The sequence below is a fragment of the Mesoplodon bidens genome (genome assembly GCF_964165515.1).
Source record: "Mesoplodon bidens genome assembly, chromosome: 14".
Classification (NCBI taxonomy): domain Eukaryota; kingdom Metazoa; phylum Chordata; class Mammalia; order Artiodactyla; family Ziphiidae; genus Mesoplodon; species Mesoplodon bidens.
The window spans coordinates 31,040,291-31,065,973 of record NC_138170.1 but is presented as its reverse complement, the minus strand read 5'-3'; the positions used below and the strand labels follow the sequence as shown (position 1 = coordinate 31,065,973).

The 25,683-nt window shown below is 44.6% G+C and overlaps 1 protein-coding gene across 1 annotated transcript; it reads left to right on the top strand.

Annotated features, from left to right (window-relative positions):
* Nucleotides 1-18,406: 18,406 nt before the first annotated feature.
* On the top strand, nt 18,407-25,437 carry LOC308628011 (gastrokine-3-like; the record flags this gene model as incomplete). The annotated part of the gene is given in 7 exon segments (XM_081254580.1): nt 18,407-18,541; nt 18,952-19,086; nt 20,932-20,992; nt 20,995-21,035; nt 22,006-22,147; nt 24,633-24,750; nt 25,371-25,437. Coding segments are annotated over 7 exon segments (699 nt in total).
* Between the last annotated feature and the right edge of the window lie 246 nt (nt 25,438-25,683).

Sequence of the window (25,683 nt, the reverse complement as noted above, 5' to 3'; positions counted from 1 at the left end):
AGCGTGGAAATGACAGGCATTCCAGAGAAGGCAGAAATGAGAAGCTCCAATTGGAAACTAATTTTAGTTATCCTGCATGCGCTCACCCCCGTCACACTGCTCTGTATCTCTCTTCTCATTGAAGATTTTGCTCATGTGGCAGGCAGTGCCTGATGGCATTTATGGGCATCTTTGTAATGCTCTTCCCAGAATGCTTTGGAAGAACTTAGCATTGCCCTTTGGTACCAATGACTTATGAGAATGACTTGTATCATTCTATTGCCCCCAAACATTGATAGATGTCAGGACTCTAAAATAGCTGCAGAAGCAGTTGCCAGCACATACTTTGCAAACAAAAATTATAGAGTGGTGGATACCAATGACAGAACTTTGGGAAAGACTATTCATCATAAGATGAAGTCAAGTGGTTCACACATTGGTGTTTTATCAGTTGGTGATTGTTGTTAGTAAACTCAGAGGTGTCTTACCAGGCAGATCGCCTCTGCCCAAAGACTGACTGAATCATAGATGCAATAGAATTCTGAGTGGAATGTATTAGTCAGGACAGGACCCATTCAGAGTTCATATATCTCCTCTGATGTTTTGTATCACTATTCAATTTTCATGAGTATGTATCTTATCTCTTAACTAGTTTATGGTTGGGTACTGGGTCTATTTGGAGTCCACAGGAAGAGAAAAACTTAATATGGACATTACATTTTTGTCCAACTGTTTGAAGGTTCTTGGTAGTGGTCAGAGATTACTGACTGAAGGGGAATTGAGTGGAGCCTTCATTTTCCCAGAATCTCTGAAAACAAAATCAGGCAGAGATAGGGCTCAAGGGGAGATGTTACAGCATGAGGGGACATTATTCTGTATGCTTTAGAATATAAAAGAAAGATATGAAAATAATTTCATGCTTTGGCATTTTTATTAGCATTAATCATTCCCTTCTCTGACCTCTAATTTTATTAAGCACTCACTGTATTCTAGACACTTGGATACCAATTTTCCATAGCCATTTCTTTCTCTACAATTCCCTTAATGTCTTCTATAATATAATATTTAAGAACATAGTCTTTTGTGTTACACAAACCTTTCTGTATGTCATACAGACCACTTATTGACCATATGAACTTGAGTTGATTACTGAATCTTTCTGAGATTCTGTTTTCTTGTCTATGAAATACTATGTATAAAATAAATAAGCTACAAGGATATACTATACGGCACAGGGAATATAGTTAATATTTTATAATAACTTTAAATGGAGTATAATCTATAAAAATATTAAATCACTTGTTGTACACCTGAAACAAATACAATATTGTAAATCAACTATATTTCAATAAAAAAAGAAATTAAAATTTTAAAAAAGGAGATCAAAATACTACTTACCTCATAAGGTTGCTGTGAGATTAAATGAGATAAAGCCTACAAAATAAAGTCTACTACTGGTAAATGGTAAGCATTTATTATCATTATTTAGTGCAAGTTTTTCTTATTTTATTAGATTGAGCCATTTGCAATTGCCATTTCTGTATGTCAGAATGGTAGAATATTGGTGGCTTCATGTGATTCAACTTCGTGTATGTTGTGCTTCTGGATGGGCTTTATGTTGGTTACCATCAGAGTTAAGGAGACTAATCTCCTTAATAGTGTACATAAGGAAAGGATTACGGTGTCCAAAGGCTGGAGGTCCAGGCTTACAAATTTTAAGTTTATTTCAGTTAGATTACACTTCTTTGTATAACTGAGCATTTAACTCAGGGCTGTCTACATAACAGATGATTAATAAATATTAGAGTAATTTATATATACAAAATAGCTGAACTTTAGGAAATAGGACACTACTTTTTAAAAATTACCCTGTATTCCTTAGTTATAACATTCCATTTCTGATACCTAAAACCAAGTTGACACATCATTTCAAAAACTCGAGTAGCAAATATGTATGACTTGAGTTGACCTGATTGAGTTTGTAAACTAGATCTATCATGTAGAAACTATTTCACTTCAAACCAGTGATTCTTGATGAAAAACGAGGCTGTGCAAATCATAGCATGAAAATGGATGTTGTTAAGGGTGAGGGTTTCAGTCATATCTCTGTCTCTCTCCAAAAAATGAAAAGAGATCCCAGATCAGGAATAAAAGGAGCTAAAAATTGCAGAGTTCTCTCTCTCTCTCTCTCTCTCTCTCTCTCTCTCCAGCCCAGGATGAGAGTACCATGAGAAGTCAAAGGAAGCTTGGGATCTTCACACCTCAACCCATGCCCTAACCCATCCAATGCTGCCAGATCTAAAAACCATAGTTGTAGATGCAACTTTGGTCCCTAGTTTGGGTCCAGAGAAAACAGTTTTGTGATGGTTGTTTAGAAGCATGATCATTGGATGTATCTCAGGTGAGTTCTACTGAAAAGCCAACTAAAGACATATAAATGTAAATTTAAAATATAAATCCAGAGGATGTTTTAAAATCTATAGAGACAAAAAGTAGATTAGTGGTTGCAAGGGTATGGGTGCTGGGGTAGGTAGGACTCAGGGGTGTTAGCTAAGGGATGCAAGGTTTCTTTTCATGGTGTTGAAAAAGTTCTAAAATTGACTGTGGTCATGTAGTTGCACAACTCTGTGAATGTACTAAAAGTCATTAAATTACACACTTTAATTGGGTGAGTTATATGGTATGTGAATTATATCTTGTTTAAGATCTTTAAAAGAACAAATGGGGAAAAAAAGAAAAAAGGAAGAAAAATTTATTTCATAAATCTTTAATCCTATAATGAAGATATATAAACCCTGTAAGCTTTTTGGTGTGTAAGTCTTTCAGTCTTTTTTCCATGCTATGAGAGCTTTGTAGTAACCTACCTTTTTAAACTTAATGATATAACTTGAATATCTTTTTGTGTCAATGTGCATTTATATAATCTTTATTACATGGCTACATAGTACTCCATTTATTTGCACAGACCTACATTTCCTTACCCAGTCTCTTATTATAAAATATTTAGATTGTTTCTTTTTTTCTTTTCTTTTTCTTTTTTTTTTTTTTTACTATTTAATACTTCTTTGTACCTAAAAAATGAAAATGAACAGGGAGAATTTTTGATAAAAGACTAGATGATCTCATGAAATTGTCAGTGGTACAAGAAGAAAAATTGACTTTTTCCTTCCATTAAAATGCAGGCTTACATTGTATAAACACGTCTCTATAACACATAAACACCTGCTGTGTGCTGGCATTGTGCTTTGTGCATCTACAAATGACAGCAACTATCTGTCCTTAAATCAGGCCTGAATTACCACTTCATAGGCAATATTCCTAACTCCTTTTAGATAATAATTCAAGGTAATGGTATATCATACACCAGATAATAGGTTGTTCTCTAAGACGTGTTTTGCTTTCACAAGCTAAACCATAGAATCCAATAATGTTAGTGCCTGAAGATCATCTATTGAAGCCCTACATCATTATATAGTAGATGTGAAATCTTAGGCCTAAAGATGTTAGATGACTTTTCCCAGGTGACTTAGTCTCTAATAGAACTGAGATTTGAACCCAATTCTCTGTTAGTCCAGAGTACTTCTGCCATTTCACATTGGCACCCACAGCCAATCCCCTCTCTACAATACCTTCCCTACAATGCCCAGCTCTAAAAACCCTTTCCCCCATCAACTTGTGGTGTGAGAGAAGGAGCTTGATCTGAAACAAAATTCTCTTTTTCCACTGCTAATTATAGTTAAGAATTGAGAGAATGCTATCTGCTAATGCAATTAACACTAAGGCGTGAGTGGCAATAGGTTACTCCTCCAGGGAACATACGAGTTTTAAAAGAAAAGAAGTCGCCAGTATCAATACGGCTGTCTTCCAGACTAAGGTGACAGACAATTTCCTCGTCTCCAAAAGGATAGTGCTGTTCATGAAGTTCATGAATGAGCACAAGGCACTGCAAACTTGAAACTTATTTAAAATTCAGTTTTAGTGGGGGCCAGGTTGAAAGATTAAAAGGAAACAGATATGAGACGTTAAAAAGATAGATTTTATATTTCTTTAAAAAATTATGCCCAGGGAAGCAAGACCTAATTCTCTCCAAATTCTTCCCCATGACCTCACCCTCCACTTGCTGCCCACATGAGGATCACCCCCTTTGCATTATGGGAATCATCTGCCCTGACACGTCCTGGACGCTGCTTCTCCTTCCAGCCTTTCAGCACCAAATATTGGACACACATTCTTTAGAGGCTGCGGCTGCTGCTGCCTCGTGCGACCAGAAGCCACACACCACAGTCTACCAAGAGTGATGGGACGGGTTATCACAGATCAAATTCCTGCGGCAGTCACTTCCTTTCCTTATCGGGGAATCGAGGCTTTTTATGAGGGACGGGGTGGATGTTAGCCCATGCAGAGCACCAACAGTCCTAACAAGGCTGACTTCTTGCAGTGCAGTCTGGGAGGGAGCCCTCAGCTGCGCTAAGAGAGGATGCTTTTAAAGAGGGAGACCAGACCGGCCAGCCTGGGACCATCAGTCATGCACTCACTCACCCACAAAGGCCAACTGAACACCTATAGCTGCCAGACCTGGCTGGGCACAGGGGAGATGATGAGTGAGGCTTGTCCTTGCCCTGGAGGAGGGTGCGTGGACAGTACGATAAATGTGCAGAGTGCCGTGGGGGACCCTGCACTGTCTGACTGTAAGAGGACCTAGGGATTATCAGGCTTTACTCACAAGAAGACCGACACTCAGCGGGTTTAGCATCCATCGTGTGGCCCTCCTTGAATGGGTTGTGCCGCCCATATTAGAACTCAGACCTGGCTCCCTGCTCAGCACACTCCGCGACCTGTCCACAGTCCCCTCCCCCGAGAATCTATAGGATAAATCATAAAGAGAGAAGCTCATAGGGTCTTTATTCACACATTGCTTCTGTCACTTCTGTGTTAGATCATCACGACTTGTTGAGGCTGTCTTTAAACAGAGATTACCCGCTCAGGGACACTTCTTGGCGTAAAACTTGCGGAATATCATTCCCAGATTTATTCCCTTCAAGTCTAAACCAGCTCAAATATTCACCATTAAGAACATTCACATAATACAGTGTTATAGTAGAAAAGCTCTCCTCTCCTTTATTTTGCCCAAAAGAATAAATAAATAAACAAATGTGTTGTTTCTAATCTTTTTCCTTCCCTTTCTAAACAATTTCTTCCCAAACTCATAAGGTGGGACCCAACAAAGTAGGTGCCCATGCTGGAAGGATGGAGAGTGGGAACCATGGTGACCCAGAGCAGGGAGTCAAGGTCTGAGTGGGGTGCTTCCCACACAGGGAAGGGGTGCTGGTGGCTCTGGAGGAATCGGTCACTGCAGGATGATTGATCAAATAAGTAAATATATTCCTGGTAACAGGAGTCAAATCCCTCACTGTCAAAGAAGGGAGTTACAAATATGGAAAGTGGGAAAGTCAAGTCCCTCACTGTCAGAGAAGGGAGTTACAAATATGGAAAGTGGGAAACTAAAATGAACCCCGTGGTGTTAAATTTAAATCAAGGTATTGGTGTTAACTATGATTTTCAATTAATATAGATCTAAATGATATACAATTGATAAACTGAAAAATTATCAATATCTATAGATATAAAATGCAATACATATACATCTATTTCTAAACGTGTATGACTATTTTAAAATATGTGTGTACGTACATATCCTCCCTCACTCTGGCCACTGAGAAGGTAAGGACAGAGATACTGCGATATGAGTATCTCTGTGGGCACATCTTGAGCCCAGATCTTGGCTTCTGAATGTCATCCTCCAGTAAAAGGAACCAGAGCTCCTTTTAGAAATGGCTGATTCCAGGACTGGAGCAGGGAAATTACAAGATGAGCCTGGAACATCTGTTGTCCTCAAAAGACAGTAAAGAAGAACACAAGGAATGATAGGGGCACTCACAAGGAAACAGAGGCCAGTGGAAAACCTTCCCTCTGGCCAAATCGAGGACAGTTTGAGCATCCAATAAATAATCATAGTAATGGATTACAACCCATTGAATAAAATCGGAAACCTGGCATTTATAGATACAAATAAATAAATGAATCGATTGAATATTCAATGAGAGATGGACTAGTTACATGGTCCCCGAGTATCTCTCAACAAAAACCTCATTAAGTATAAAGGGAAAAGGAGTGACTGACTACATGTAAAAGCTTGGCAGAAGCCACCTTAATCAAGGGATCAAAGTGAGCATCATCAGTAACAGAACAAGACAAAGCCAAGTACCCGCTGTTGGGATGCGGTGAGAAGAATACAGCATCACTTCAGTGGTACTCCTGCCAGTGGTGTATAACCTGAATTTAACCCTAAGGAAACATCAAATAAAAGTAAATTGAGAGACGCACTGCAAAATAACTGGTCTGTAACCTTCAAATGTGTCAAGGTCATTAAAGTGAAAGAAAGACTGAGGAACTGTTCCAAACTGCAGGGAACTAAAGAGGCATAACAACTGAATGCAACTCGTGATTCTGAACTGAATCTTTTTTCTATAAAGGACCTTAATAGGACAGTTGGCAAAACTTGATTGGGAGCTTAAGAATTCATTGGTAACAATGTACCAATGTTCATTTCCTGACGTGTTGGTTGTACTGTGGTTACACAGGTAGAAGAATGCCCTGGTTTGCAGGAAATGCAAATAATTCATAGGTAATGGGCATCAGGGTGGCAATTTACACTCACATGGGTCAGGAAAATAAGGTTCTTTTCCCTCTGCTTGCAACTTTTGTATAATTTTTTAATTGTGTCAAAATAAAAATAAATTATAAATAAATAATGTGGACCTAGTGCTCATCTGTTGATGAAATGTAGAAAGCATTCTTCTCCACCCATTCTTCCTTATTTATATTGGCATGTGAACCCCTGGTTCCCACCCGAGACCATTAAAATGGGATATTAATTTGCTCAATATGTGGTGTTAGTTTGAACAAGAAAAGCCCCTAAGCAGTGAGCATTGCAGCATTTCCTTTTTAGCAAAGGCATGAGAGGTGATATTCAGTTGACTAGCACACTGTTTAATTATTAAAATTAAATATCCCAATGCATGCTAACTAGCTCTGGTGCTCAGTTTTTGTCTCAATGCAGTAAATAAATTGGAATAGACCCCTTGGTCTGGGAACATGGGAACAGTGTGGAGCTGTAGCTGGCCCCCTGCCAATCTTTTTCTCTGTGGCAACTGACATTGAAAATCTGCTGTGTGTGCGTGCGTGTGTGTGTGTATGTGCGCATATGCACACAAAGCATAGTGGTAAAAGAGGCCCAGAAACAGCAGGCATTTGATAATCCTCCCAGCTCCAACATTCTAACATTCTCAAATCCATTTTGGATGGAACCCTCCTGCACTGTTGGTGGGACTGTAAATTGGTACAGTCTCTGTGGAGAACAGTATGGAGGTTCTTTAAAAAACTAAAAATAGAATTACCATAGGATCCTGCAATCTCATTCCTGGACATATATCCAGAGAAAACTGTAATTCAAAAAGATACATGAGGGCTTCCCTGGTGGCGCAGTGGTTGAGAGTCTGCCTGCCAATGCAGGCGCCATGGGTTCATGCCCCGGTCCGGGAAGATCCCACATGCCGCGGAGCGGCTGGGCCCGTGAGCCATGGCCACTGAGCCTGCGCATCTGGAGCCTGTGCTCTGCAACAGGAGAGGCCACAACAGTGAGAGGCCCGCATACTGCAAAAAAAAAAAGAAAAAAAGATAACATGCAACCCTATGTTCATAGCAGCACTATTTACAATAACCAAGACATGGAAATAACCTAAATGATGAATGGATAAAGAGGATGTGGTACATATATGCAATGGAATATTATTCAGCCATAAAAAAGAATGAAATAATGCCATTTGCAGCAACATGGATGGACCTAGAGATTATCATACTAAGTGAAGTAAGTCAGACAAAGATAAATATTATATGATGTCACTTCTACGTGGAATCTAAAAAATAGTACAGATGAATTTATTTATGCAATAGAAACAGACTCACAGACATAAAAAAAAAAAAAAAAACTTATGGTTACCAAAGGGGAAAGCGGGGAAGGGATAAATTAGGAATTTGGGATTAGCAGATACAAACACAGAGGTCTTACTGCATAGCACAGGGAACTATAATCAATATCTTGTAATAAACCATAATGGAAAAGAATATGAAAAAGAATGTGTATATATATGTATAACTGAGTCACTTTGCTATACACCAGAAACTACCACAACATTGTAAATCAACTATACTTCAACAACAAAATATAGTGGAACCATCGCGTCTCCTTTTGGATGTGTAGGATCTGAATTCCCTCCTGCAAGATACAGAATAGCTCTCAGACTGAATTTCTGAGTTTTACAATACTAACTTTTAAAATATAACTGAACAGAATAGGTAATAGAGTCAATTATGGAATCAGATTTGGGGCAAGTTACAAAAATTATCTGAGTCTCAGTTCCATCATCTTTAAATTAATAGTAATAAGACTCACCTCGTATACCTGATGTGCGAATTAAATAAGATGATACATGGCAAGAGGCCAGGAAGGGACCGGGCCCACAGGAACCCTTCAATGAACTGTCACGATTATGATTGTTTAGTTTGAAAGGAGGCACAGAGACAGTAGCTGTGTGGCCTTCAACAAGTCCCACAACCTCTCTAATTCTCATTTTTCAACATGAAACACATACTTAACGCTCCATTGAAACCCATCGTCCTCTTCTGATGGAGCAGGCTAACCCACTAGCTTTAGGAGCCTGGGGTTGAGGATGCCATGGAGGCTCTATTTCTACCATCACTCCTGCTGGCCCCCAGTCTTCCTTGGTTAGTTCTTCAGAGGGAGGCAAGGGTCAGAGCTGAGTGATGCAGAAGACAAGTGGATTTTCCAAGGGAATGGACCTGGGCAAAGAGGTGTGGACCAGAGGTGCAGTCCAGGACCCCTGCAACCATATATTGAGTCCCTGTTTGGGGTTATAGAAGCAGTTTGCTGAGAAATGGCATGGGGAGTTAGATAAATGATGAGTTCTGAGTTTTAATGAATCTCAAGCAACAGCCCTCTGACCCTACATGGGCAGCTTCTTCTCTCCTGCAGTCAGAGCGATAACAGGTTCCTTACACCATCTTCGGCTTGCTGGGCTGTGCCCTCTAGTCTTTCTGGATGGTCAAAGATCCCCCAGGAACAGCTCTGGGGATGTCAGTGATGCTCTATGATAAGATGCAGGAATGGAGTTGAGCCACATAGATGCTGTGTATTGGAGTCTTAAGGAGCAAATATATAACACCATTATTTCCAGGTTCAGATATGGGAGTTAGACGCACTCACTAGGAGCAGATATACGGAGATCAAAATATCATCTTTAGGTCTTCCCTGGTGGCTCAGTGGTTGGGAGTCCGCCTGCCGATGCAGGGGACGTGGGTTCGTGCCCCGGTCCGGGAGGATCCCACATGCCACGGGGCGGCTGGGCCCGTGAGCCATGGCCACTGAGCCTGCGCGTCCGGAGCCTGTGCTCTGCAACGGGAGAGGCCACAACAGTGAAAGGCCCGCGTACCGCAAAAAAAAAAAAAAAAAAAAAAAAAAATCATCTTTATTACCAATAAGAGGTGGGTTGGTTTCGATGTTTGCCCACAGACAGCTGCAGGCCAACACACAAGGCCTGTCCCTAGGGGTTTACCACACAGCTGCATGCAAAAGATGCCAGGTCTGCAGACAGACATATCCCGAAGGGAGCCTGGAAGGAGGGGGCTACCTATGCCAGCTCCCTCTCCCCCATCACCAATCAGATAAGGTACATCTCCTCCTCTAGGAAGGAGGGAGGAGGAACAGGGCAAAGCTGGAAGCGTTTCTACTGTACTGTTTCCCTCCTGAAGAATGGAAGAAATGCCCTCCCGTCCAGGGAAACGTGAGGGTGAGGGGTTACTGCTCCCGCCCACCTGGCATGCTGTAGTAATAAACAACCCCCAAAGCTCAAAACTCCCACAACAAAGGTGTATTTCTTGCTAATAGTACATGTCCATTATATATCAGCTACAAATCTACCCGTCTTTTTCACTCTGGGACTCAGGAAGACAGAGTAGCCTCTACTTGGAATATCACTGTTGCTTGCGGCAGAAGGAAAGGGAATATGGTGTCACAGATGCTGGCTCCTAAAACTTCTGCCTGGAAGTGATACATCCCACTTCCCTTCACATTCATTGGCGAAAACAAGTCACATGGGCAAGTCTGATATCCATGGGGCAGGGAGATAAAATGCTTTCCTCCCTCTCAGGGAGGGGCATCCCATATTTGAAACAATAATACAGTCTCCTTTACCTCCTTCCAGTGAGAATAGGGGAGATCTGGCTGGGTGAGCACAAACAATTCTGCTCTGGTAAGGAAGGTGGAAACTTTCTATGGTAACAGGTAAATAGCTGGTGACCTACCAGGAAAGTATATCTGATATTTTATGAACTGCTGTACTTGGCAATTAGTCTGTAGGTCATGGGCAGTAGATAGGTAATCGTGAAGGGCCTTGAACAGCACTTTCCAAAACCAGGACACTAACCAGGGAAAAAGGTTGGATATCAGGTAACTTGGGAATCCTGGGTGTGGAAGAAAGAGGCAGAGGAATAGCTCACTAACAAGATGGCATTATAGTTGGAGCTTGGGCAAGGAAGTAAGACGGGCCTTCTCTTTATAAGGACGGGGACTTCCCTGGCTGTCCAGTGGTTAAGACTCCACGCTTCCACTGCAAGGTGCACGGGTTCGATCCCTGGTTGGAGAACTAAGATCCCACATGCCTTGCTGTGTGGCCAAAAAAAAAAAAAAAAGGTTTTGAGGACGGGTACAGAACAGTATTGAGTGTGGGGTGGCTAAGTTGGAAATGAGATATGATGTGAAGGAATCTCAGGGGCTCAGAGAGGGGCGAGGCTTGCAGCTGTTGTCCGGGGGGCTTGGGGTGGTTCTTGATCCTTGAGTAGGAACACGGGTGGAAGCGTACGGGCCACAGCTACCAAAAATCTCCATCAGCCACATGCAGGGGTTTGAATGGGCAGCAGTGGCTGCACAGGGATGTGACTTGACCCAAGAGAAACACTTGGATCAAGTGTTTCTTGGTCCTCCCCAACCTGCCCTAATAGTTCAAACCACCTTGTCCTTCTCCAGGGGCCAGACCACTCCCCAGTTCACTCAACAAATTATCCAGCATCCCCTGTTGCCAGGCCACAGGGTCAACTGGAGCCCGAAAGAGAGGGGAAAGTGTCTTTTTCCAATTCTCCTTATTTTATTCCACTTACATAGGGATCTGCCACCATCCACTTGGGGTGTAGGGTGGGATTAAGGAAGAATGGAGTGAGGATGTTTTTGCTTTTATGACTCTTCCAATAAAGTGGGTTTTTTTTAAAGTTGTGGAATGCTTGCTTTAAAAATGTTTGCTGTCTAGTGAAATTTTTTTTAAATCTAACACAATTTCTGATTCTGTTCACCGGATTGGCTAAGGTTTCCATCTTTTTCCTGCCCCTGACCCATGCTGGGCCCTTCGAGCTGATATTTTCCTTTTAGAGGCACAGTTCCTGTAGATCTGCTTTTTTAGATGCTGGGAATAAACACCTCCCCTCCCCATGCCCATACGTGCAATAATGAATCCAGATTCTGTGAATTTAGAGGAAAAGAATTCACAAAACACAGAGGAGCTATAAGGCTTGCATGTGTGTGGTGGGTGAAGGAATCCTATCCTTTTCCCAGACCAGAGCACAGCTTGTGTGTGTGTGTGTGTGTGTGTGTGAACACCTGAGCTACACTTGCACAGAACCCTTCTCTCAGGCCCCCCTGCAGGCCTCCCTGAGTCACAGCCCCGCCTTCCCAAAGAGTTGCCCCAATTTGCATTATAAGGCAAAACTGAGGTTTCTGACTTCTCTTCTTAAAGCTGTAGGAAGTAGCAGCAGCTGGTGCTGAGAGGCGTGGCCCGGGGTCACATTTCCACCGTGACTCAGGGAGTCTTCTTGGAAAACAGGCCCCAAAGGATGCTCTTTTTCAGCTGCCTCTCAGTGATAAGTGGTGACGGGTTGCCCCGTGCTGCCTGGTGCTGCCTGGTGCTTCGCCCAACATGACTGCCTACTCTGCCCATTGCCTGGGGTCAACGGACGACATGCCCTTGGCCTTGGAGGCACCTCAAGAGGCTCCTTGTGGGCGACAGTAGAACCGAGAGAGGTGCCGCAGGCGGGCAGAGCCCAGTGAGTCGGGGCAGGTGTGCAGGTCGGGAAGTTCCAGGAAGGGAGTAAGGGTCACAGCGGGAGGCGTCCTGGCCTGGGAGTAGAATCAGGTGGCAGGGAGTCTGGGGCCGAAAAGAGTTGGTGCTCCAGGGGGGCAGATGTCCAGGGTCAGGGAGACCTGCGAGGTAGGGTTAGGACCAGGCCCTCAGGACCTGAGGCAGGACCCTGGAGCTGAAAGAACTGGGGAGCTGAGCTCAGAGCCAAGTCCGTTGCTCAGGTACAAGACCATTATTGGGTCCGGATATAAAATAAAGCCCCAATCCTGAGGAATAGGACAAGGGCTCAGTCACCAGATCCCTGAGTCACCAGAACCTTGAAGCAACTGGCTCAAGGCTGTTGGAATTAGCATAGCCTAGAGCACAAGGGATTCCAAAGTCTGGGCCATGGTTGAGTGTGACTGTGGTCCTGCTGACCCATGAGGCATGAACTGATCTCTGGGAAAACCACAAGGTCCCTGCCTGCCTATCTTTGAATAGCCCCTCACCTGCTTCCTGTTGCATCTTCCCTCCCCGAGCCCTACCAGGTAATCAGATAGCAACGACCACCTGACCATGTCGCAGCTTCCCACGCCCTCGGCCCCTTGTACATCGACCCACCCAAATGTTCTCGGAAGGTCCCGCCTGCTTTGGAAGCCCCACCAACTTCCCATTCAACCCCAGTCATCCCATCCTTGGAACAATAACCTTCTTTGTCCCAGTTTCCCCATCTCTGACTGACAAAAAGTGTTACCCTGGGGCTTCCCTGGTGGCGCAGTGGTTGAGAGTCCGCCTGCCGATGCAGGGGACGCGGGTTCGTGCCCCGGTCCGGGAAGATCCCACATGCCGCGGAGCGGCTGGGCCCGTGAGCCATGGCCGCTGAGCCTGCGCGTCCGGAGCCTGTGCTCCGCAACGGGAGAGGCCACAGCAGTGAGAGGCCCGCGTACCACACACACACACACAAAAGTATTACCTTGGTGAAACAGATGAGTTGGAGGGGAAGCCTGGAGTCATGGATGCCATCAGAAGGAGGTGAAGATGATGATGTTGGGAGGAGAGAAAAGGCAGATGTGAGATATGTCCCAAAGGAAAAATTCAGAGCTTTAGGGACCACCTAAGTTAGGGAAAGGAGAGGGGGACACACAGAAGTGACACTAAGACTTTGAACATAGGGATGACGGTCCTGCACACACTTTCCTGCTGTCGCTTTGAATTTTAGCTTTCACTAATTTTGTTTTCCTTTTGTCTAGTGTGGAGAAGTCTGAAATCTGCACGAGGATGAAGTGGAAAGAGCACTGGGCTTGGCCCGGAGGGTGTGGGCACTGCATCCTCCCAGACTGGCTGCATGTCTTCATGTTTCATTCTTTCACCTATAAAATGGGGAAAGATCACCTTCATCGCCTATTCCAAGGGAAATAATGTAAATGAAATATTTGTAAACTATGCAAAATAAGTGTAAGGTGTTATGTGCAGATAATTGCCAGCTCACTCTGCCACAAGCGTTCTCCTCTCTCAAGGGGTTCCGGGCTTCCCGGGTCTCTCATGAGGGGCCCGAGTTTCACCTTCTTTGCTCCTACCGCCACCCTGTGGCTGCTTTGAGAATTGCATGCTACAGATAGGGATGCTAAGCAAGATGGAAAAAAATGACAAGTTTACAAATAGAAAAGTATTTGTTAAGTCTTTCCAAGTTAGTTAATAAATTCAACGCATTGCCAATCAAAAGCTCCTAATAAGTTGATTCTAAATTCCTATGGAAGACTGAATGGGCAAGAATAATCAAGACAAATTTGAAAAATAAGAATAAAGAGGGGGAGAAAAATATGTTAGAAAGCTATAGTTATACAAACTGGGATATTGTCACAAGAGTAACTAGATGGATCAGTGTAGCACAATGGAAAATCCAGAAGGATCTCTGCATATATGGGAATTTAGCATACAATAAAGATACTATTTTAAATAAAAGGGGGAAGAATTCAATAAATGGGATTAGGACAACTGACTGCCCATTAAGACCTAAGTGACACTGTCATAAAACTTACTCATAAACGAATTGTAGATCTAAACTCACAAAACACAATTATATAGTATTAAAGGAAAATATTTGGGGAGTAACAAAGACTTCAAAAAATTTTAAAACACAGAACAAAACCATAGCCTAAGTGATTGATGAAATTGATTACATCAACATTCTAAAAATTCTGTTCAGCAAAAGAGTGTAAACAAAGGTAAATAAGTGAAAGTATGAGAGAAGAATTTTGCAACAAATATTATATAAAGAAAATCCTACAAATGAATTTTTAAATGACTCAAAACAGGAGCAAAGTATAAAAATAAGCAAGTCAAAAGAAAAGTAAATAGTCAATAAACATGAAAATATTTACTTAATAATCCAAGAAATGCAAAGTAAAACAATTATCATGTCATTTTCACCAATTCGACTGCAAAAATTGAAAACATTTAACTGTCAGAGAGAGTCTGGGAAAAGGACACTCATTTTGTGTTGGTGAATAGTGTAATTATTCAATAAAATATGCTATATCTATATTGTGCACAAATGGAAAAGGATGAGGGAGATCTTAGTGCATGACATAGTACAATCTCTGGATGTGTTGAATGAAAAATCACATTGAAATGAAATACATACAGTACGATACTATTAATGTGAGCCATTAGAAACATTACAGATTTTCTATGGATGCCTGTGGGCATGTGTGTATGTGCGTGTAGGTATGCACAAGCAAAAGGTCCCATCAGATGTTCACCAAGCAAAATATGGTAGTCACCTTTGGAGAGGAGATGGAAATTGAGGTGCTGGTCAAAAGGGACGCTAGCCTTAACTTTCATGTTTTAAAAGGATGCATTATTTGTGTAATTAGAGACTTATTTAAAGAAGAAACTGACTAACATGATAGACGGTATTTTCCAAAGATGGCCACAACGATATGTCCAATCCCGCCTGCTCTTGGCAATGGGAACTTGCCAATCCCCACCTCCATCAGCTTTCAAATATCACAGCTGGCATCCAAAGCCAGATAATCTAGATGACATCCAAGCTAAGCCTATGACCACTATCCAACACTGCTCTGACTAATTAACCCTTACAACAATCCTATAAGGTAATACTGCTAACATCCCCATTTTACAGAAGAGGAAGCTGAGGTTCATCCAGGAATTACAAATAACAAGGAACTAGTTAAAAAAAGAAAGAAGAAAGAAAATCTTATGGAAAAATATTCAGTCATCTCATCTATAATCAAGGAGATAAAACAAAAATAAGATTTGATGTCATACTTAAACCATTAAAACTTTTAAAAAAGAATAATGTTTATTGCCATAAAATTTGTATATGCATACATTATGGGTGAAAGTGCAAATAAACACAATACTTTGAAAAGCATTTGGGCAGTGTGTATCATGAATCATAATGTGTTTCAAACACATAATGTGTTTCAATTTCAATCTACTTCTGGGAGTTTATCTTATAGAAATAATACAAAAGAATAAAAATGTTTTCACACCAAGACATTCATTGCAACATTATGCATATAATTAGAAAAAAACCCTTTTGGATTTTGTATTTGTATATCCTCTGCTTCCCCCTGCTTTTTAAATGTCTTTAAATGATTAATTGAAATATATCATTATAAAAAAAGGAGAACACCACATTTATTTATGGAAATTATATTAATAAATTCCCATGGGAAAGCACCAGGAGAAATTATGCAAGAATAATCATAACTTTGTGAGAGTGTTGGGGTGAATTTTATTTTGAAGATGTTCAGTAATGCTCTCAACCTGTTTAAAGATTTATTTTATTTATTTATTTATTATTTTTTTACAGTAGCACCTTGTTGTTTATCCATTCTATATATAAAAGCTTACATCTGCTAACCCCAAACTCCCACTCCATCCCTCCCCCAACCCCTCCCCACTGGCAACCACCAGTCTGTTCTCTATGTCCGTGTAGGACAAAACTGTTATGATACTTGTCTGTCTGCCAATCTCTTTTCCTAAGTCATAGTTTTTGCCTTAAAGAGGCTGGGCCAGGAAACCCCACCCTACAGTCTGGCACAGGATGGGTTTCTTCCTGCCACTGGCTAGGATGCCAGCAGGCAGTAAAGCATCAGGCCATCCAGAATCTCGTGGGCCCCGCCCCTGTGCCCACGGAAGGAAGGGAGTCAGGCCTGGAATGTCCACAGTCCACAGTCCCAGCCCTGCATGCCTGGCATTCTTCATCATCCAGGCCTGTCTGCTGGCAGCCAAGGTCCTTGACAGTTGGTTCATGTGCAGTGGGGTTTAAAGCCAATGTCGGCAACTGCATTATTCTGTTATCTAGATTGAGGATTAACACCTCTATTGATTTGATGGGGAAAATGGCTCCGAAATCCCCCTTGACAAGCTCTCTCTTTATCAAGAAACCACTCCGATATCACCCACTTAGCAATTCACAGTAAGTGCCTATATGAACTGAAATTAGGCAGCTCCCAACCTGCCCTCTCTGTCCAACCCCAAGAGACAAGGTAGCAATAACTCAAGCCTGGAGCCTCACCCTCACCCCAAGGGCCTGGAATGAATCTGGAATGAAGCTCATAAAACTCAGACCCGCTTTCAGAACTCTTGTTACCGGGAGATAACACGTCTCCACATTCACTCATACTGGCCTCCAATCCGTTCTCCACAGAGAGCTAGAAGAGGTTTTTTAAAGACCCTCTGGTGGCTCCCATCACACAGACGATAGAAAATCACCCAGGTCCAGCTTCCATGGCCACCCAGCCTGCACCCCCCACCTTTCCCGCTGAGCATTGGCACTTTTCCCAGACTCTGCTGGGGACACCCTCCTCCAGAGTGACCCACGCATCCTGGTTTGCCTGGCACTTTCCTCTGGCACTCAAGAAACCTCTCAGTCCCCAGCAAACCCAAACCGTGGATCAGGCTGCTTCACCACCCAACCCCAGACATCTAACTGGCCACACCCAGGCTTCTGGAAGGTCTTAGCCCAAAAGTCACTTCTCAGAAAGGCCTGACCCTTCCCCAACTACTCCCCCGGCATCTGAATTGGGTCCTCATTGCTATTCTCTCTCGTGACACTCTTTTTGGTTGAGGACACATACGGAAATTATTTACTGCTTCATTCACCATCATTGATTGAGGACCTACGTGCTATTGTTTTATGGGCTGGAGATACAGCAGTAAACAAAGCAGACAGAAGTCCCTAACCTGATCAGAGAGCTTACATCCTACAGGAAGAGACGGTATGATTTTTAAAGGCAAACTATATAGAGTGATCAGTGTGACAGAGAAAAAGAAAGCAAGAGGGGAAAGAGAATGTCAGGGGTGGCATCCTCAGTCTTAGACAGGGCTCCCAGGGAGGTTACATCCTGATCACAAAAGATGAGGAAGTGTCTTTATTCCCATTCTGCCAGACCTACTAGAGAATGGACTTGAGGACACGGGGAGGGGGAAGGGTAAGCTGGGACGAAGTGAGAGAGTGGCATGGACATATACACACTACCAAATGTAAAATAGATAGCTAGTGGGAAGCAGCCGCATAGCACAGGGAGATCAGCTCGGTGCTTTGTGTCCACCTAGAGGGGTGGGGTAGGGAGGGTGGGAGGGAGGGAGACACAAGAGGGAAGAGATATGGGAACATATGTATATGTATAGCTGATTCACTTTGTTATAAAGCAGAACCTAACACACCATTGTAAAGCAATTATACTCCAATAAAGATGTTTTAAAAAAAAGATGAGGAAGCAAAACTCAGATTCCTGGGAGTAAATGTCCCAGACAGATGGAACAAAATGTGCAAAGGCCCTGAGCAAAGAACAGTGAAGAAGCCAGAGTAGCCGGAGCTGACAGGTGAGAGGAACAAGAGTTGCAAGTGAAGGCAGAGAGGTAACAGAGGTCTGACCCTGTGGGACCCAGTAGGTCCCTGTAACTCATGTGGCTTTTATACTGCATGAGATAGGAAGCTACGGCTGGGTTTGGTCTGCCTTGGGATTTAACCAGGGTGCTCTGACAAACACTTCTTAGGAGGCTTTCAAAAGATTCCGGGGGGCAGATTAAACAAGGGTAGTAGTAGCCGAGTTGATGAGAAGTTATTTAGTTCTGTATGTATTTTGAAGTTACAGCTGAAAAGATTTTCTTCTCAGTTGGATACGGGTGGGAAGGAAAGAAGAGTCAAGATGACTCCAATAGCACTGACCTTAGTGGAGAAAGGGATGGTGGTTCCATTCATTGAGATGGAGACTGTGGGCAGCAGGTTGGCGGGGGTGGAGATCAGTTCTGAACGTGTTGACTTTCAGATGATTAGGCATCAAGTAGAGAATTAGATGCATGAGTCTGGGGGTCGAGAGAGAGTTGGGCTGGACATACACACTTGGGAATGTTTAGCATCGAGACTGTATTGAAAGCCATAACACGGTGGGTGAAATCACTAAGTGAGCTAAGTGTAGACAGAAAAGAGGAAAGGTCCGAGGACTAAGGTCTAGGACCATCCACATTTTGAGGCTGGGGAAGGGAAAGGGAGAAGGCTGGTCAGAATGATGGAAACAAACAGGCAAACGTGTGTGTCCCGGAGGCCCACTGAGGGCCACAACGGTGTCAAATGCTGCTGTTTTGTCAAATAAGAGGAGGTCTGAGAAATGACCTTTGCATTTAGTGTTGTAACAGTCATTCGATTTGTTAAGGGCAGTTTCAGTAGTGTCTTTGGGCTAAGCCTGATCTCCAGAACATCAGTGACAACCAGCCACTGGATGGATCTGTTGGGACCCAGAGCATCCATGTCAATACCTTTCGAGGTATGGTCAGCATCCGAGACAACAATGTTTTGAATGAATGGGATGGAATCTTGGATTACGAGAATGTAAGATGTGGAACACGTTCATTATAAATGCCAAAGAAAGCCTTGCCTGCTCCAATATTTTGCCTTATGCTTTTCTAGAGAGAAGAGGACCCTGTCTACATAGACATTCTCTAGGTTTAGGATCTTGAGGGAATACATCTCTTTAGATAAAGGACCAGCTTTCTTGCATCTGCAGTGACTTCTTTTTGAGCCAGTGACTGCAGTAGGAACTTCTGTGATCTCTAGGGATCCCACATCCTTTTGTGTTCGTCTCCTGTGTTGACTTCACAGGGCTCCTGAAGGCCTCTGAAATAAGAGAGCCATTTCAAGAACCCAGATTTCTTATAACTGGTATGTGCTACAGAGGTCTTTTGTCTTGATCTCAGATTTTTTTTTTTTTTTTTTTTTGCGGTACACAGGCCTCTCACTGTTGTGGCCTCTCCCGTTGCAGAGCACAGGCCCCGGACGCGCAGGCTCAGCGGCCATGGCTCACGGGCCCAGCCGCCCCGTGGCATGTGGGATCCTCCCGGACCGGGGCACGAACCCACATCCCCTGCACTGGCAGGCGGACTCTCAACCACTGCGCCACCAGGGAAGCCCTTGATCTCAGATTTTAATCAGTTTATTACAAAAGCAGGAGAATAATTTATTTTCACTTTTAGAAACCTTGCTTCCACTTGCCCAGATGGTTGGGTATGGTGAGGTATGACCTGGCAGAAAGAGGCAGGATTGGGAAGGGACACCTGCCTGATAGAAAAGCTCTAGAACGAGAGATATGGCTCAGCCTTTGTGCACCTCAGCTTCCTCATCTGCAAAGCAGAATCAACAGCTGCCTTTCCTACCGGAAAGGACTCTGAGAGGATTAAATGAAGGAAAAGCCCACACTCCTTACTCCCTGGATGGGCTTCTGCCGTCCGGCCCCTGCTGTTTGGAAGCTCCCCTCCTACTTCCACACTGGACATCTCAGGACACACCCCGCAAACACAGGCTTTCTCTCTGCTCCTGCCTGGACCTCCCACACTCTCCTTCCCAAACACCACCCCCCTCACTCTTCACCTGACCTGCTCCTGATTTCCTTGAGGACACGGCTCCCGAGTCCTCCTCAAAGGGAGGCAGTCCAGGGATTTCCAACTCTGTTTTAAGCCATAGAGACTTTTCTTCCAATGAAAGATGTCACACAATGCCACTCTATGGAATGGAAGTCAGAACTGCTCTGGCTGGAGGAGGGAGATGGGCTCAGTCAGACTCAGCTGGAGAACCTCGGCTTTACTGCAAAACTCAGAGAGGCTGAAGGTCAGGTCCAGGGCCACGTCAGGAGTGGTCAGTGGCAGACCCAGAGCCAAGATCTGGGTCTAGAGGTCCGGACCGAGGCCTCTCCTCACCTTGTACCTCCGGAGAGCACTCTATCTCACACACTGGCTTCACAAGCAGGCAGTATCTTGTCTCATCCTTTCATGGAATCCCCGTGGGAGAGGGTCTACTTTTCCTGCTTTACAGATGGGGAAGCTGAGGGTCATGGAGGCGGCTGAGGACCATGAACGGGACCTTAAATTCAGCTTTGTTTCTGGGGCTGACGCCCTACCCCTCCAGTCCCACCAGTCTGTTAAGGGTATGCAGAGTGCCCCGGGGGATACCTTCCCGTGGTGCCTGCAGCAGTGACAGTGCCACGGGCCCTCGGGGGCAGCAGAGCCCTGTGTGCATTGTCACTCCTGCTGCTGGCGCTTTGCTCTGACGCCCAGGGCCGGGCTATGCCGGGATGCTCAATGCCACAGTCTGAAGGGCCAGCTATGTGCAGCACTGATGGCAAGCAGGAGGCCACCATATTGTGACTGAATGAATGACAGGGTTCTGCTGTGTTGCTTTAAGGCCCTTCTGGTGGCTAAGCTGTTTAGCAAGATGGCCTGTGTCCTAGCCAAGATGGATGAAGCTGTCCAACTTTGGACGATATTAGTAAAGCCCTGGACCACCAGGTAAGTGAAACCAGTTCACTGTGGTCCCCTCCTAGTTTGGTGTTTTCCAATTCTACATCCTGACCTCCTAGGATGGTGCTGTATACACAGGGGAATTCAGTTCATACTTGTTCTTAATGTGCATGAAATTCTATCACCATGCAAAGGACTCCAAGTCCAGTCCATGGCCCATTTAAATTACATCATATGAATGAAAATGGACCAATGAAAACTCCATACAATGACATAATTTTAGTTTATTCCAAAAGGGTGTGAGCTACATGTTAGTGAATATAAGTAGTTGAATGTAAATATTAGAGTGAACTAATAGAGTATTTTTATCCTCATGCCTTCTCTCCTCCCCTGCACAGCCTTTAAACACATACACACATACACACATGTTATCTTTAGTTTAAAATGAACCCAGACGGCTGAAACTCTCTCCCTCCCAGCCTCTTAAATGACAAGGGCTGTCAAATAAATTAAAAAGCAGCAGGAGGTCCTTGGCAAATCATTGAAATCTGGCATCATTTGCTTAAATAACCCGCCCAGGACATTTGGGCAAAATGAATGTCCATTTCAGGTGGGTTGCTGATGCTTGGGAAAAAAGATGCATTTTGGGTCACATAAAAATAAAACATTTGTCAATTTTTTTAAAGAGAGGTAGAAAGTATTCCCCTCATCTGATTTATAACAAGTAAAAGCATTATATAAATGAAATACATAATTTTAGAGATGAGAAAAGCACTGGAGGCTGGAAGAGTTTAAGAGTGAAAGGAGTACAGCGTTACAGGGACACACAGGCTGACACACAGATTTTTTTTGGAGTAATGTCATCACCTTGTGGTCAGACAGGATATTGCCGCTATAGACAAAACTCAAGGGCAAGTTCATGGCTACTTTTGCGCACTGGAATAGGCTTCTCGCTCTTCGTCCTTGCTGCACCACCTCTATCTGCCGTCTCACCGTTTTGAAATGCCACCTCTTTCAGGCTTTAAAGCATTATCCATCCACTCGAGGCCTGACCTACACTGGTTTATCCAGCCGGGTCAAGAACTTAGCCCAGTATGGAGTGCCCATCAAGGACGTGTGCCGACAGGTCCCCACCTACTTTGCCCAAGAGCAAAAAGAAAGTGTGTTAATAACTTAACTAGAAACTGAAGACCATGGTTGAGGCAAATGGTGCAGTATGATTTTTAGGTGCTTAGCAAATTCTAATGACAGTTTTCAGGTCAATTCTATTTCTTTGCTACTTGGTATACAAATAATGAGCCCTGAAATGCATTTCCCCCTGGTGGCAGCGAAGATTTCCTGATACCAGGGATCACTGAGGACAGGCAGCAGAGTTAACTTGGCTTTACCAGCAGGTTGAGGACAGTCATCACCATTACCATCGGGATTTGACAGCTGCTGATACTCTCACCTGACCCAAAGTTTCATTCTCCCCTCCCCTCCCCCTGCCAAAGCAGCACTGTGCCTGGCATCCCCCATAGGAGGCCCACTTCTTTGGGGTTCTCAGTCCTCCTCTTTCTCTGGCTGTCCAGATGCTGGAAGGCAGGACCCTGACAGTTATAGACCACATGCTGGGAAAGGAAAGGCTCAGTGGCTGGCATCCCTGCTGGGGTTATGGCTGGGAGATCAGTGGTGACGGGCTTGGAAAGCTACCAGATAAGACTGCAAAATCTGCCTGCTGCTCCAGATAGAGTCAGTAACCACTTCCCATTAAGCTGTTGCCTGTCACTTACATCTTAGCATAAACTAACCCAATGAACAAGGCTTCTTCATAACAGGAACTTCCAGCAGGAAAACACAGAGAACTTAAGAGGCTGGAGTGGAAGACCTCGGGGTGATCTCAGCACCGATCTGCCCAAGACAGAGCTGAGCTCAAGCTTTGCAGAGTCATGATGTGGTGTGGTTACCTACAGTCATGAATGGAAAAGTGACTGCATGGGAAAGGCCTAAGATAAACCTCTAACTGGGCTTAAATAAGTTATGGTTGGGCCGGCCAGGGGCTCTGAAACTATGGATTTGGTCACATGCAGCTTGTCGAGGATAAGGCAGATGGAGATACCTGCACAGAGCATTCAGGGTAGAAGTATCAGATGTGACAGGCCAAGGCTTGGTCGACCAGAGGCCCGGAGAGGACCACAAAGCAGGGTCCGGCCCCCAGGGCTTGGCCCAGTGAGTCCCGGAGTTAAGTCCCCATGGCTGTCAGTCTATCCTTGACCGGTATCTGCCGTATCCCTGACTTCTATCCCCCCACAACTTCAGGACCAGTCCCTGTCTGGTCCCATGTGCCTGAGTCCCTGTTACAGTTGCCTGGACCCCTGCTCCCAAGTCCTCTGTGATGGCGTGTGGGCTGCTGTCTACTGACAGCTCTGATGCCCATCGAGCCTTCCCCTCCGGACTTCTGAGCTTCAGCTGCTCCTGAATTTCCCATCCTCTCTGGGTTCCACCTGATCAATATAACATACCTCTTATTTCCTGGAGACTTTAGACACCCCCCACGCCCAGGCACCCACCTGCTTATCTCCATCTGTTACCATCCCTGCAGACACTCTGCCAGCTAGACTGCTTTCCTCCAAGAAAATCTAGGTTCAAGGCCTGCTGCCCTCCTATGCATCATCATCCTTGGCTGTCGTTGACTCCCCTGTGATAGCTCTGTACCAGCTCTGAGAAACAATAAGTACAGGCTTCTAGACCTTACAGGGCTTGTCAAGGTAGATTTTGGTCCTTCAGGTTACAAGCTCAATCTTTATCTTATAAAGAATCTTCCGTGCATGCAGCAGGATTTAGATCCTTTGGGATTTGGGATTGGAAGAAACAAAATCCCAAAATGTCATAGGCTGGGTGACTTGTAAACAACAAGCATTTATTTCTCACAGTTTTGGAGGCTGGGAAGTGCAAGATCAAGGCATCAGCAAATTTGGTGTCTGGTGAGGGCCCACTTCCTTGTTCATGGACAGCTGTCTTCTCACGGTGTCCTAATAAGGTGGGAGGGACAAGGGAGCACTCTAGGGCCTCTATTCGAAGGGACTAATTCCATTACATTGGGGATTAGGTCTCAACATATGAATTTGAGGGAGACATAAACATGCTAGTCTACAGCATCACCCTACTGATGACCATTGTTAACGTTTATCCTTGAGTTCGCCTAATCCATCACTCAATGAAATTTACCATATTTGAATCTCAAACCAGTGCCCATCATCCTGACCCAAACATATTCCATGTGTATCAAGACCACGTGCCTTCTGTTTAAAATGCAATCATACTGATATTCATAACAGACTGTTTCCTCTATCTGTGATTGAAGAACTCAAGCTTCTTGCTAAGTCCTTTGCAAGAATCTTGGAGTGTCCTTGGAAGGGCCTAGGAAGTAGCTAAGAATTAGCTCACTCATCTTCTAAGCGGGGAAATCTTTCACTCTCTCTCTCTCTCTTTTTTTTTTTTTCTTTTTCCTGTCTTGGCACAGCTGCTGTTATTGACCTCTGCCGACATCTCCAACGCTGCCTCTTAGGACTGGGCTGAGGGGACTGGGAACCCACAGCAGGTGTGCTCACAGCTGAGCCATCCCCACCACCTGCAGCTCCCCCACTGACCATGTGCCCTGGGCAGATGCCTCCGTCTCAGCCTCAGGAGCCAGAGGAACTTGGGCCTCTGGACTCATCTTGAAACAGGACACTGTGTCTCTCTCTCCTGTGGCTTTGGTGTTGGTCGCTCACACTGCTGCAACGTATGCGCTGGTTCCTTAGAGAAAGTGTAGTGAAAAACAGGTGTTTGTCTTCTGTGGCTTCTGTTGTTTCTACTCACAGTCCCCACCCACCATCCTGGGGCCTGGAGCATGAGCCTTTTGGACACTGGACTGGGGACAAATCAGAGCACAAGACATCACAGCGTGCTCGGCATTGCTCCTCCCGTCTAGGACTTGTTGGGTACGACCGTATCCCAGCTCCCTCTTTCCTGAGCTTTCAGTCTCCCTTGGCTCTGTCCTTATCTTCCTGCAGACATGCACTGGAAGGGTCATCAGAGGTCCTTGGTCATGTCTACAGCCCAGCTGGGAACTGCACAAAACCCTCCCTCCAAGAAATCTCTGAGATTCTTGCAAAAATTCCACCCTTGCCCAGGAGGCCCTTCTCAGAAAGGAGGCCCAAGACAGAGGTCAAATTCCCTGCCTCCCAGTTCAGAGAATGCTGCTCCATCGTTTCTCGGCCTTTTGGCTAAGATCAAGTGCAGAGAATGCTGCTCCAGTCATGGTTCCTTGTAGGGGGAGTCTTGCTCCCTTCACTAGCCCCACCCCTTCCACCCTAGATGGAGGCACCCCTAACTGTCCTCATCACGCCTGCCTCTTTGTAGCCTCGGGGGAGAGCTGACTGACCCCGAGCCCCAGGTCTGCGTGGGCTGGCTTGCCAGCCGAGGGTAGTGGCTGCCCAGTGCTCATTCTCTGGCTCCCTGCCCACTCCATGCTCTCAGCTTCCCCAGGGGTCAGGAGTGGGGCCCATTTTCCTGCCAGGAATGTGCTGCTTCTCCTCCTCCTGCTGCTGCCTGGGGTAGAGAGACCGTCCCCACAGTTTAAGCTGTATGTGGGCAGTTATTCCTATGGAGCATCTTTATTGGCCTCGTCAGTTTTGGTGATGCTTTTCATCCAGGCAGTGCCCCCAGCCCTCCT